This window comes from Myodes glareolus, chromosome 14 (genome assembly GCF_982192425.1).
Source record: "Myodes glareolus chromosome 14, mMyoGla1.1, whole genome shotgun sequence".
NCBI classification, from domain to species: Eukaryota; Metazoa; Chordata; class Mammalia; order Rodentia; family Cricetidae; genus Myodes; species Myodes glareolus.
The window spans coordinates 41,532,368-41,546,743 of NC_142039.1; the positions used below are offsets into that span (position 1 = coordinate 41,532,368).

The 14,376-nt window shown below is 44.8% G+C and overlaps 1 protein-coding gene across 1 annotated transcript in view; it reads right to left on the minus strand.

Annotated features, from left to right (window-relative positions):
• Positions 1-525: 525 nt before the first annotated feature.
• Positions 526-14,376, minus strand: part of Scgn (secretagogin, EF-hand calcium binding protein) — a 39,435-nt gene continuing 25,584 nt past the window's right edge. Inside the window, exons 8-11 of the mRNA XM_087896694.1 lie at positions 12,145-12,190; positions 11,030-11,089; positions 8,611-8,679; positions 526-1,113 (exon numbers count right to left, since the gene is read on the minus strand). Coding sequence (XP_087752820.1) covers positions 985-1,113; positions 8,611-8,679; positions 11,030-11,089; positions 12,145-12,190 — 304 coding nt within the window. The 3' untranslated portion in view covers positions 526-984. The remainder of the gene's footprint in view (positions 1,114-8,610; positions 8,680-11,029; positions 11,090-12,144; positions 12,191-14,376) is intronic.

Below are 14,376 nucleotides of genomic sequence, written 5' to 3' on the forward strand. Positions count from 1 at the left end.
TTACTTATTTACATTTTCACAGACACTTGACTGGCCTGAAGCTGCAGCTCCTGAGGCTACATTTTCTAATGAGGGACTGGCCACCTGGTCCCAGGTACCCAGGCAGGACAGCCAAACAGCACAGGGAGCATGGCTTGTGCCCAGCCACCTAGACCAGCTTCAGCTACAAGCCTAGCCTGACCTGACAGCCAAGCAACAAAAAGTAACCTCAGGGAGCTGTAGCTTCAGGCCAGTTGAGTGTCTGTGAAAATGCAAATAAGCAAGTGAAATACATTTTCTTATTTCATATAAATATATATATATATATATTTGCTTCTCTGTCAAAAATCAGGTGTTCATAGGTGTATTGATTGATATCCAGGTCTTTGATTTGGTACCATTGGTCCACAACACTCTGCTCTTCCCATCCAATTAAAATTACTGATTTGGGGCAGCTGCTAGCTCCCTGCAGCTAAAAGCTGATGGAGGATAACAGCCCTCACCCCCGGCTAAGGCTCCCACCAAACCACCAGGACATTACAAAGCTTATGACTCAAACACATCTTTATTTCTGACTATAGATTTCTTTCCACGTGAAGACATATTTGTAGAAGTGACAGCACGGCGCAGGAGACAATCCAACTGAGCAGAAAGCTCAAGGACAAACAGGAGGTGGTGGGGCTACCCCTATCCAGCAGGTGAAGGGGAAGGTTGAGCAGACATTAGAGACCATATGAGTTGAGAGGACATAGTCATAGCAGGTAAACTGAGGCTCTGGAGGAGACAGGTCAAGGTCAAGGAGGGAAGACAGAAGAGGCTGCATGGGGGCTTCCTATAGAACAGAATCATGTCTACCTCTAGAAACAACACCCTAAGGTCCCCACCTCTGCCCAAGAGTACCACAGTATCAGTGAAAGATTTGATAACTAAGTCTAAGTGTGAGCTAAGCGCACACTTCTCACAAGTGCCCAGACACACAAGCAGAGAGCAGAGCAATCTCAGGGATCAGGGGTTTATTTTCAGCCCAAGACACAGTGCCAGCTCAGACTTCTGGATCTTTCCATCCTTGTTCACGTCACAATGGCGAAGCAGAATCTCCCGGAACTTATCCAGATCCACGCCGCTGATGCTGGGCTGAGGATGAGAGGGTATAGTCATTCGGAAGGCCAGTGGCAGTGTCAGACTTCAGAGCCCCCCCGCCACCCGAGCCCTCTAGACTTTGAGAACTTGGCAGTGGGGCAGATGATGGGCCATGAGGAGCCAGGGACAACTGCTGCCTCTTTATCTCCTCCAGGGTCTCTAATGTCTGTGGGCAGTGGCTTGATTTCTTAGCCTGCACCTTCATTTTTGGTGTCTTAGTTTCACATTGATTCCCACAGTTGCTGTGGAAAAGCCTGCCTTATAAACTATTGGATTGATGACATTTTGTCCCAGAGCAGAGAACTGTGGCAGGAGTCCTTGTCATTTATGTCAGTGAGAGAAGACATATTTTATTATTATCTATGGGATGGTTAGTGCTTCTAGCTTAAAGAGGGTCCATATGCGAGGAAAATTCAGTTCCCGTGTCATGTATCGAAGTAGTAACTGAGGATTTATCCAGGAGTGCTTCCAGACTGGAGAGGGACAGGAATACCTGCATCCCAGGGAAGCAGCGAAGCTCCCAGACTACACACACCTGTCACACACCTCATCCCATCTGACTCAGGAGGGAATAGTGACAACCGTTGGTTAGACTAGGAACGAGGCTCCAGAGAACTCAGTCTTCTTCCCAGGGGAGAGAGCCCGTGTTTTTATGCCAGGACTCCTGACAGACAGAGCTCTGGTTGTACCGCCTCACTCAGCTCTAGAGAAAGCTGGGGATGGGGGATGAATCTAAACTGCCAAACCGATATCAAAAGAAAACAAAATCAGTGAATCTAATGTCCATTCTTCTTGATTACTTGAGTGAGGAGAAAAAGGGAAGCTTACTTCCAGAGATTTCTGAGCCCCTGACAAACACCACCCATACCCACCCCCAAACCTACCTCAAGCTTTCTTTACCTCCAAAGAAACCTCTAAAATATCTTCAGTAGGGGACCAAACTTCCCATTCTCAAACTAGAGAGATACAGCCAGAGGAACTAACCAACAATCCAGCATGGAGAATGACTGGCTGACGCTGCATCTGTCCTGACTGTGGCTTTAGAGGGAGAAGGAGAGAAAAGAGTAACAGAAACTAAGAGAGCACCAGGCTGGGCTAGGGTTGGGGGGCCTGGGGACCTCTCACACCTCTGTCAGAAGCATCCCTAGTGACAGGCCACAAGGACAAGATGAAATGAGTTGTCAGGACGTTTCTTTCACTGGGCTCAAAATTGTAGTTTCCTGGGTCTCAGTACTAGGCAGGTGTGTGTGCAGCTCAATGAAATATAGCATAGCAGTCTTTACAGCAAGCTGCACAAGAAGCCCGGTGAAGAACCCGCCTGTTGTACAGATGCAAAGTGGAGATGTCTGTCTAGTCTTCTGCGGTCCATAGGATTACACAGTGAGAACGAAGCTCACCCACCAGGATCACACACTCCAATGGAGGAGGTCCACAGGCAAGGTAGTGGAAGTATTTGCTTTATGAATAGTCAATGTCCTTAGTATAAACTCCCTGTGAAGCCATAGCTCTCCCCCCAGTGGTGTATTAATCAATTACTGGGCACAATTTTCCCGATACATTGATATATTGGATGACTCTCACAGCATTGTGTGATTTGAACAAGAAAGAAACCACAATTAATACCCTTACTCTCGCAACCAGGTCTTTGTATAAAGTTAAAAGTCTGCCATCCTGCAATTATCTTCCTTGGCAGACAGTTGGTCAGTATTGGTGCCCAGCAAAGAGACCTCTATTGAGACATTCACAGATGCCCAAGGACAAGAATTATGTCATGTCTGAAGCTGTTGAGCCTTAGCTCTCAGAGAGATAGAGAACAAGAGTGTCCTGGATTTACTCTGCCAGCAGATAGGAAACTTCTGTCCCAAAGCTAACCTCACATTAACTTTAAAGCATACCTAATCTTGCTTGTCAGTTTTTTAATTAAAGACCTGTATCTTAAAGATTATCTCACTGTACCCCGCCCCCTGGTCACAGTCTCACTTCTGCAACCTTGGACCCTTATATTGCCAAGGCAATTGCTCTACCCTTATCACTTAGCCTAGGAATGTGTTTCTGACCAATGAGAGCTATTCTTGTAACTCCTTTTGCTATAAACCCATGAGGCAAGAGAGATTTTGAGAGACAAGACAAAAGAAGTAGTACCTTGAGGGAGAAGCTGTCAGAAATTAGCAGAAATGTAAAAGAATAAGAATACAGGAAAATGAAGGAGGAGGAGGAGGAGAAAGAGAAGGAAAAGAAAGAGAAGGAAGAGGAAGAAGAGAAGGAGGAGGAGGTGAAGGAGGAGGAGGAGGAGGAGGAGGAGGAGGAGGAGAGAGAGAGAGAGAGAGAGAGAGAGAGAGAGAGAGAGAGAGAGAATTGAATTGGAATTGGAATTGAGACAGAGAATTAGAGCTAAAAAAATGTAGACAATTAGCTCAGAAGAATTATTATATTAGAGGCAGAAGAAGAAAGAGAACCATAAAAAGCCCAAGAGTAGAAATAATGTGCCATGAGAAAATATGTCTACAGCCCTTGGCCTTTAGTTCCTCCGCTTATTGTAGCATCTCTTTTGAACCCTAAGCGAAGACTTGTAAGGCTGGACCTTATTTTAAAGGTCTTCGATATAGTCTTCAACGTCTTTAATAACTCACTGCTATAACTGTTCTCCAATAAGTGGTACACACTCCAGCACCCTTATGGAAAATCCTTATGCTTAGAGAAGATTGAAGTTGTAGACATTTATACCTAATCATGAATTATTTATCAGTGTCTTTACCTCATTCAAATTATTATAATCCTTTTATTCCTAATTGAAGAACAATATATTTTATTTCAGAATAATTTTTTTCTGAAGTAAGTGAGAAGTGTTTCGAGAGTTTGAGTAGTGGAAATTAAGGAGGAAGGCTATAAGAGAAAGTCCACTGTACCATGTAGGTTATGTTTTTAATTCTTGATATAGCACTATGAGTTAGGAAAACTGAACATTGCTCCTTAAAACTATCTGGATCACTGAAGACAAAACACAGATGCCACAGGGCCTCTGTCTTTAAGGCTGTCTTAATAGCAAATCAGTAACGCAGGAGTGCTTAGATTCCTGGACTAGGGGTTCTACAAACGTAATCTCAAATTTTCAGAACAAACATTATAAGTTCATACAATTTCATACGTAATTACAGCCCAGAGAAACCATCTAACCTGCCCGCTATCATGCATGCATCTTTAGTCAGAATGCTGACTCAGCAAGCAGCCCAGTATCATACTGGAAGCATTTGTTTCAAAAGTAGACCTTTTCTCACATATAACTCAAAGGACCACCTGAGAATAGGCCCGGAGAAACTGGCTGAAAACTACTGATTGGCTTCTCATGAGCCTTGCGCATTGGGTATTTCAAGACTGACTTCCTGACCCCCATTCATGCTTACAGCTGGTGTTTCTCCCTCTTGTCTGTGGATTTGTGAGTCACCCTGTCCCTCAATGTCATCTTTAGGCATTCATTATATCCCATCCCTTCTGCATTCCAACTAACCTGGAAGAAGGGAGCCAGTGACAGGCCCATCAGACAGCATACCCAGGTCTCTGTGCTAGTTAGCCTGGCCGCAGGCCCTGTACATGTTAGAAAAACCAGAGGCCTGGACTATACATGGAGCTCAAGGTCAGCCTAGCCAACTTAGTGAGACTCTGTTTCAAAGTAGAAATGAAAACAGACTTGGACTTTAGCTCAGTGGCAAAGTGCTTGCCTAGCAGAGGAGAGGGTGCCTGAACTGGCCTTGTCCCATAACCACAATGATGAATATCTTGCATATCACCATAGAACCTTCATCTGGCGATGGATGGAGATAGAGACAGAGACCCACATTGGAGCACTGGACTGAGCTCCCAAGGTTCAAATGAGGAGCAGAAGGAGGGAGAACATGAGCAAGGAAGCCAGGACTACGAGGGGTAGTCCACCCACTGAGACGGTGGGACTGATCTAATGGGAGCTCACCAAGGCCAGCTGGACTGGGAGTGATGGAGCATGTGATCAAACTGGACACTCTGAATGTGGCTGGCAATGAAGACTGACTGAGAAGCCAAGGACAATGGCACTGGGTTTTGATTCTACTGCATGGACTGACTTTATGGGAGCCTGGTTTGTTTGGATGCTCACCTTTATAGAACTGGATGGAGCGGGGAGGACCTTGAACTTCCCGTGGGGCAGGGAACCCTGACTGCTCTTAGGACTAGAAAGGAAGGGGGAGGTGGGGAGGGGGAGGGAAAAGGGAGGTGAAGAGGGGGTGGAAATTCTTAATAAATAAATAAATAAATAAATAAATAAATAAATAAATAAATAAAACAAAGTGCTTGCCTAGCATATGGGAGGTCTAGCCTTCAAGCTCCAGTGTGGCAAGCAAAACAAAAGACAATCAGGAGAGGAAAAGGTCTGTAGAAAATGACACCAAGATCACCTTGCCAGCCATGGTGAACCTGGGCCTGGAACACGAGACTAGGTAGTCACTCTAGAATTGGAACTCTTAGCTTGTATTCCTCTTGGCTTCTTAAATTTTGCTTTTTTAAGTTTTTGATAATTTAAAAAAATTTAAGTGTGTGTGTGTGTGTGTGTGTGTGTGTGTGTGTGTGTGCGCGCACGTGCGCGCACACACATGCGCATGGGCGCACAGAGTCCAAGGAAGACAAAAGAAGATATCAGATTCCCTGGAACTGGAGTTACAGGTTATCGGGTGGTTGTGCGCTACCCAATGTGAATGCTGGAAACCATATTCTAGCTCTCTGCAAGAGCAAAGAGTGTTCTCAACTGCTGAGCTATCTCTCCATCTCGTCAATGTTTTTATATACAGAGATAATTTAAAATCAGAAAATGCTGTGGTCTGCAGGAATCATGCAGTGAGATTTCAGCTGATAGAGCAAAGACTGGCCCACCAGTATGAATGTGTTCTGCTGGAGATAAATCAAGTTTGCAGGGTGCTGAGTCCACCACCTTTTCTTTATCAGCTGATTCTTACAGTAGATCTCTTGTGAAGCCATAAGCGCTCTCCCTTGGTACAAGACTCAGCAGAGTATGGGCTATTGGGAACAATTCTTTCCCATGTATTGGTATATTGGGCCATTATACACACACACACACACACACACACACACACACACACACACACTGTGTGGGGGACCTCCAGCGGGAAATTTAGTCATGCATGCAACAATCTTGGTTCCCGCAGTCATATCTCCATTCTGTTCCCTGAGACACCTTAGAAGCCACCTCCGTGCAACTATCTTCCATTTGGCAGGACATGCAGTCAGGAAAGGAGTCTTTCATATAGATCACATTTGGGACTTTCAAGGATAAAGGGATGTCCAAGCTCAGAGAACTGTCTTTGTTTTGGTTGTGTTTATAAACTGAAAACTTTACAGAATAAGAAGAACAATTGGAGAAGAATAAAGAAGCTGATACAGAAAAGTATGTAGTGGAAAATTCATTTCATCCTCAGATCTAAGTTCTGCGCTTGCTGTGAGTCTTCTTCTGAACCCTGAGGAGACACTGGGGCTGCTACTCAGAGGTCCCGGATAAGAAAAGAATCAAACACTTTAGAACTATGGTGAGTCTGTTGCCCTTAGACACAGCTATCCTGTCTTCGAGGATTTCTTGCGTGCCTTTGACATATTAGCATTTCAGACAGGATTATATTCTATGATGTGGTCATTCATTGATCAAAAGATTCTTTTTGGGAAACTCCCTCCTATATATTAGTAATTTTCAAAATCAGAAATGCACTCTCATGATGACAGCTGATTTGTTCGGCAATGGTAACAAAGACTGTGACTTTGGAAAGTCATGTTGTCTTCAGGGATCATTAGAGGTACCACCTCGTCATGGGAGGCAAGTCTCACTGGACACCTCTTGTGGGTGACAAGTCAGGAAATAGAAGGCTTGAGAAACTTATCCACAGACAGAAAACTTATAAATAACTGATCTGAAATAGAGTTCTAATATGTTGGACAGAAAAATCCCCAAGCGGAGAAGAAAGGAAGAGAAGAAGAGATGGGAAGTGATGGGTGAGAGGGAGGGTCAGACTCTGAGGGACTGGAGAACGCTTTCCAAGGCCTACACAGGAGAAGATTTTAGCACAGCTCCAGCTGGGTCTCACACGTGATGCTCAGCCCCGTGTGGGGCTCACGGGAGGAATGGCAGAGCAAGTGTTCTGTCTGGTTACTGCAGCCCCAGGCCTGCTTTCAGTCAGGACCCGTGACACAAAGGAAACCAGGCAGCTTGCCACTCTCTCTAACAGAGAAAACTACAGCTACAACTGAGCCAACTCATCTGCCATGAAACTTTAATATCCCAGAGATGATGTCTTCATTTCTATTACCCAAACTGTTAAAGGGGCAGTGGAAAATGGGATTGTTCCTTACCTATCAATTCAAATAGAAATGCCACACAAACAGGGCAAGGGGAGGACAGGGGGGCCACAGGAGAGGGGGTGACAGTGAGAGCCACAAGGCAAGGGAGGACAACGGGAGCCACAGAGCAGGGGAAGACAGCGAAAGTTCACTGGGATGAAGATGATTCGTAGGGAGCCACATGTGATGTGCCAGTGATCCTGACTGAACATCAGACAGAACTGTGCCTGTGTCTGCTCAGTCACAGAATGCCAACTTCCTAGAGATCTGTGCAGAAAAGGATGACTGGTCCTTTGTCTTTTGCAAGGTTCCTTAGCTTTATTCATATTTGCAATAACTCTGAGACTTGAAAAGTGATTAATAACTGTTGCTCTAATTTGTTGCTGTCTGGGACAGCCAGTATGCAATCATTGTGCATACAATAATGTACTTCAAAGTAATCCCTAAGTACATAGACTACTCAATCCACTGTCTACGCTGCTCCCTGGAGAAAGAGAGGCTGGAGTTGTCTATGTAGGGGATTATAAACAAGTATAGAGAATGAAGTTCAAAAGAAGGAGATTGCCATTTTAGGAACATTGTTGACCCTACCAAAAAAAAAAAACAGCTACGTGATATATATATTATAACCTAAGTGGCTTCAGCCCGAGACTCAGCAATGTTATAATTGTATGTGTCCTTCTTAGTCTAAATGTTTGAAACACCCCTTGATGAGGAAAAAAAAAGGCTATATGAAATTAAATTTAAAATTGTAGTTATTGTAATAATGAAATCTGAGAGAGGCAATAGAGGGAAGAAAAGACTCCAGGCCACTGAAAAATAAAACAGTAAAATGCACAGCAACACTGGGCTGCTTGGGAAGAGTTGACGACTTTTAAATGATAGTTAAAAGACACTTCTGCTTTGATTGTGTGTTGCTGTAACTCATGAGATCTTAAAGTGTGAAAGGGACGTGCTGCGTCTCCCGGAATCTCAGTAGTTCTGAGACAGGAAATGTCTCCAGATCTTTCTCCCTAGTATTAATCTTCAGCCTCACTCAGTCCCAGACATAAACAGTGCGATTTGTCACAACGTCAACCCCAGTGCATGATAGGAATAGCCCTTCCAGCCTCATGAACTCACCTGAACCAGCTCCATCATGTCTTTGACAAATCCATCCACTTCGGGGCCTTCCAGGGCCCCAGTTTTGCTCTGAAGGATAAAAAGATCAAATCACTTACATATCATTTTCTTAATTCAAAAAGCTAAAGAATAAATTTGACAAATTGATCAATTGGTGTTCATTTGTAACTGCCAACCAATTTGGAAATAGGGTTCTCTGCTTTTTATTCTCACGGGCTATGAGTGCCCTGCGTGAGCTAAGGAATCTCTCATCCATAGCTTCCTGCCCCCAGACAAGGAAACGTGGTTCTCAGCAAAGAGCATTGACATCTACTTCCCTCATACGGCTTCTATTCCGGGAAGTGTTAATCGTACAGCGAGCATCCCGAGAAGACAGATTGGACGTTTAAAGCGCTTGCTTTATAACTGAGCAATTATCTGGTCATTGCTGCAAATGTAAGCTTGAAACACAGGGCGGCTGTAATTGAATCCGTATATGAAACACTCTTTCTCCTGTATAGAGGACATTTTTCCTACTCATTCTGTAATCTGTGTAAACATGAAAGTAAAATAAAGCATAGACATTCAAACATGTCCACCTTTTCCTAAAGCACTTGTTATTTAATGCCTTCTGCCTCTCAATGCCTTTAAAGAGGTGTTTGGTTTTAGTTTATGTGTATTGGTGTCCTACCTGCCTGCATCTCTGTGCACCCTTTGCACGCCTGTGCCCTTGGTGGCTGGAAGTTCAGATCCCCTAGAACTAGGGTTGCAGACAGTTGGGAGCTGTCATGTGGGTGCTGGGAATTGAACCCGGGTGTTTCAGAAAAGCAGCATTGCTGTTAACCCCCGAGCTATCTCTCTAGTACCTCTCTACTTTTTCATTTTTGAGACAAGGTCTCACTCTGTAATCCACCCTAGTCTTAAGCTCACAGCACATCCTTCACCTCATCTTCCTGAGGCATGACCCAGCACTTCTGAATCCCATTTTTCTCTCCATGTTTTCTTTACCCCCACCCTTTAACCTGTTATTTTGAATCTGCTTCCTTTACTGGATTCACTAGCAGACCATGCTGCACACCGAACTCTTAGGTAAAAGAGGAAGCTTTTCAAGTGTAGCTCACTTAGCTCTCACAACTCGGGCAGATCCTCTCCTATCCTGATCTCCCTAGCTTTGCAGATAAGGGGGGGAGGGGCAGGGAGAAGCCAGGCACACCTTTAAACCCAGCACTCAGGAGACAGAGCTCTGAGTTTGAGGTCAGCCTGATCTAGAGTTCCAGGACAGCCAGGCCTACAAACCCTGTCTCAGGAAATAAAAAAAAAAAAAAAAAAAAAAAATGAGGAGGGATCAGAGAGAATAAAGAAGCTGAGGTAACTATCCAAGGTCACATAACCGAGGAATCCAGGTGGAAAGCTGGGCAACAGACACACAGTAAGACACCTAAGCGCTGTCTTCCCCAGGGCGGTGTGCATCTGCTCAGAACGCAGCCCAGGTGTTCTGGGACGTTGTTTCATGGAAAAGGTACTTAGAACCTTCCCTGACTTTTTGCTCATTTTCCCTCTTTCTCACACTATCCCACCTTGCTCTCCAGAAATCCAACCCTGTGTCGTTTAGTGTTCTAGAATAGTTATGCCCACCTCAGTTAGGGTTTCTACTGCTTCCATGAAACACTATGACCAAAGAGCAAGTTGGGGAGGAAAGGGTTTATTTGGTTTACACTTCAAGATCATTGGAGGAAGTCAGGACAGGAACTCAAGCAGGGTTGGAACCTGGAGGCAGGAGCTGATGCAGAGGCATGGACAGTGCTGCTTACTGGTTTGCTTCCCCTGGCCTGTTCAGCCTGCTTTCTTAGAGAACCCAGGAGCACCAGCCCAGGGATGACACCACCACAATGGGCAGGGCCCTCCCCCACTGATCACTAATTGAGAGAAAGCCTTACAGCTGGAGCCATGGCAGCGTTTCTTCAACTCAGACTCCTTCCTCCCTGAAGACTCCAGCCTGTGTCAAGTTGACACACAGAACCAGTGAGTTCACCACTTGAAGACTGGCTGAACAATTACCCCACAAGAGAAACCAGTTCACACTGGGCAGGACTGACCTTGTATGGATGCTTTGGTTGGATGGGAAAGATTTTTCTGTTTCTTCATTTCTTTAGGCACACACGATAAATGGATGTCTGGTCTTACAAGGGGGAATCTTTATCATAGTTTCACAAGCCAATAGAGCATTATGAGTTCCTCTCTGTCCAACTATACATCAGATTTGCCCATTCTTTCATCATCTGACGTTACACAGAGATGTTCAGGGCACCTTGACCTAACAACACACACAGGGGACTGCCATTCACTGTCTCAATTTAGACCTTGTCAGTAGGGTATTCCCACACAGAAACAAGGTGAGCTTTCTCCCTAAAGATGGCGTCAAAGCATAAAGAACACTTACAACATCATAGTGGGCAAAGATTTTCTCAAAGTCCCTCTTCCTCTCTTCAGTAGACGATGCCTGGGTGCAAAGAAAACATTTTGTCAATCCAGCAATGCAAAGCCACTGGTGTGTGACTCCCATAGGGTGTTGGGCAACCCTTATCAACTTCAAATCAAGTTCCTTGATTCCACCTCGAGCCTTGCCAGTCTCTAAAACAGTTAAAAAACAAAAGGATGTCTTTTGTTATACTTTGAATAGAAAATGTCCCCCACAGGCTCATGCATTGGCAGTTTGTTGCCAAATGGTGGCACTGTTTGGGAGGCTGTAAAATGATTCAGAGATTGGGCCTTGCTGGAAAATGTGAGTCACCAAGTGGCAAGTCTTTAGGTGTTATAGCACAGTCCTACTTCCTGCTTGGTCCTGTGCTTCCTGATCTACCCAGATGTAAGCAAGCTTCCATTTCCATAGCTACGAGCTGCTCCTGCCGCCATGACCACCACCACCCCACCCCACCCCCGCCATGATGTCCGTGAGGGACTGCATCTCTACAACTGTGAACCAATATACATCTTCCCTCCCTTCCCTTTCTTGCCAGATACTTTTTTTTACCTAAGTGATAAGAAAACAAAACTAATTTACCTTCCCTCTCTTTCCTTCTTTCCAGATACATAAAGAAACAAAGGTAAAAGAAACCCATCCAGAGAAATCTCATCACTTACATGTGGGAATTGCTACCCCAAGTTATATTTCCCTGTCCCCATTTGAGGTGCTTATCTGCAAAGACTCATAACTTCCCTCTGCTCCTGGAGTTGGATGAGGAAGTTTGAGTGCACGTGATTATTTCTTGATCCCTGCTGGAGTCAGGTGACAGTCCCTACTGGGGACAGGTGAAGGTTGAGTGCATGTGATCAGTCCTTGACCCCTACTGGGGTCAAGTGAGAGTCTCTCCTTGGGTCAGGTGACAGTCCCTTCTCAGCCCCCTCCCCATTTGGTGCCATGGTATAAAAGCTAGCCCCATCAGAACAATAAACGAGCTGCTGTTTCACCTAAACCTCGTGCTCTGTGGATTTCATTCAACCTGGACACCCTCCGCCGAGACTTGTGGTTCCAGACCGTGCTGGCGTGGTACTTACATCCATTTTAAATTGGAGAAGGAAGTTCTCCTGAAGAGCCAGAATCCTAAACAGGGGGGAAAAAGAAGAGAATCCACATGAGCCTCTGTAAGCTCCCTCATCAGGCAGCAAATGCACAGCTCTGGGGAAAGGAAAAGGCTGGTGGTTCCCACATTATCTGAAGAACTGTAAGGAAGCTGGGAATACAGGATTCCCATACCAGAAATGAAGGAGAGCACTGGGCAAACTTTCCCAGCGATGGCTGTCACAATACAAAGCTTTAGAGACTGCTCCTGGTGGGAAACCACAGACTGTAGGCTTCTGAAAATCCGCCCACGAAAAGCAATGAGGAAACTGAAAAGAACAGCCAGAGCAAGGTTTGCAGAACTCTGAAAAGTCATTTAAAGTCTTTGGCAGTTTGGGGAGCATTTGTTCTCTACCAACGGTGTGATCAGCACGGCATGGTGGCGCAGGTCTGTAGGCCCAGCGCTCTGGACACTGAGGCAGGAGACTTTGGAGTATGAAGCCAACTGGGCTTCAAAGACACTGTCTCTACAAACAAAAATAAAATAAAAACAAAACTAAGAAGAGTCAGCTACTCTTGTCCAGAACAAGAAGTGTTGTAGCATTCTGTTTCCCTACCTGTATGAGCCCCTGAGGAGTGACTGGGAATTTATTGTTCCAGACATTTAAGCTAGCCTTGGATGGGAATATGGTTTAGTGGTAGAGGACTAGCCTAGCATGGACAAAGCCAATACTTGGTTCCTACTTCATCAACAAAAAAAATAAAGAAAAAAAGGCACATCTTTCTGGTCACAAGTTGACCATGAAGCTACCCACAAGGAGACTACAGTGGATATATACAATGACGAGGGTAGACTATATAGAACTAGCTCAGAAATGCCACCAAACAAATGAGCAACAAAGCATCATCACTAACAAATATGTCCTACATGGAAAACGAAACAGAGTCCTTGGTTTGAAATGGAGGACACTAGGCGGAAACTTGAAACCATGTGAAGAATCTAAAGCACCAGCAAGGGCAAGCACAAGAGCAGTTATAACAGGCAGGGGCTGGAAAGACAGACAGCCCCGTGGTCAGCAGCGTCAACTGCTCTGGTAGAAGATCCAGTTTTAGCTGCAAGTACATGGCAGCTCACAACCTTCAAAGGTGACAGGCATGGAAATGATGTACAGACATATATGCAGCCAAAACACTCATATATGTATATTTAAGATGGGGGGGGATTAGTGCTGTTTCCTCAAGCAATTATTCAAAATGTGTGCCCCAGGCACCTGATACACTGCCAGCTTCTCAGAAGACTGAGGCAGGAGGATCCCTTGAACATAGTAGTTCAAGGCCAGCCTAGACGACACAGCAATAGCCAAGAAAGAAAGGAAGGGAGTGAGGGAGGAAGAAAGAAAGAGAGAGAGAGAAAGAGAGAGAGAAAATAAATAGATGTTGGTGGCTACACAGCATATAATGATGTGATTTGGAGAACAAAAAGATCATGTGGTATTTAACAGTAGATTGGAACTGTAAATGCACAGATTTATCATAATATTGAAGTTACGCTGCTATTAATCCAATTTGTTAATGTAATTCCCCAGAGACCCACTAAGAAAGTAACCCCAACCGACACAGCCACATCTGATGGGAAGGGCTAAAGTCATAGCACAACTGCTCGACAAGGATCCAGCAAAGCTAAGCCACATATGCTCACCATGCCACTTTCGGCTTTGATCCCTGTGTATTACATGCTTGAGGGGGGGGTCTTTTAATATTTGTGCAATTTGGGGACGTTGGGTTGGTGAAACTTTTCTTGTGACTCATTTGTGCCTTCTCCCAGGAGTATTGCTTCTGAACTTCCCCAGTGCAGTCCTGAGCATCCTATTCCACCTTCTTGTAGGGAGATATTCTTATCTACTTGAAGGTCTTCCTTACACCTTGGAGGTTGTGACACACACACAAAGACTCCAGAGATCTATTTATGAGGATCTGATATAGTCTGGAAACGGCTGCCCCTGTTCTTACTCAGGAACAAGATAATCAGAAAAAAAGCAAACTTAAAAGGTCAGCAAGATTTGGCAAGAAGTTGCTGACAGAGGAGATTACAAGCCTCTTCCTACTCTACAGGTAGCCTCGTGGATCTACAGCAATGAAAGTTAGATTAGCTGAAGTTACCTCTGCCCTACACAGGGACTTATATTGATTGACAAAGAACGGTGTGAAAAGATGATAAAGAATGAGGG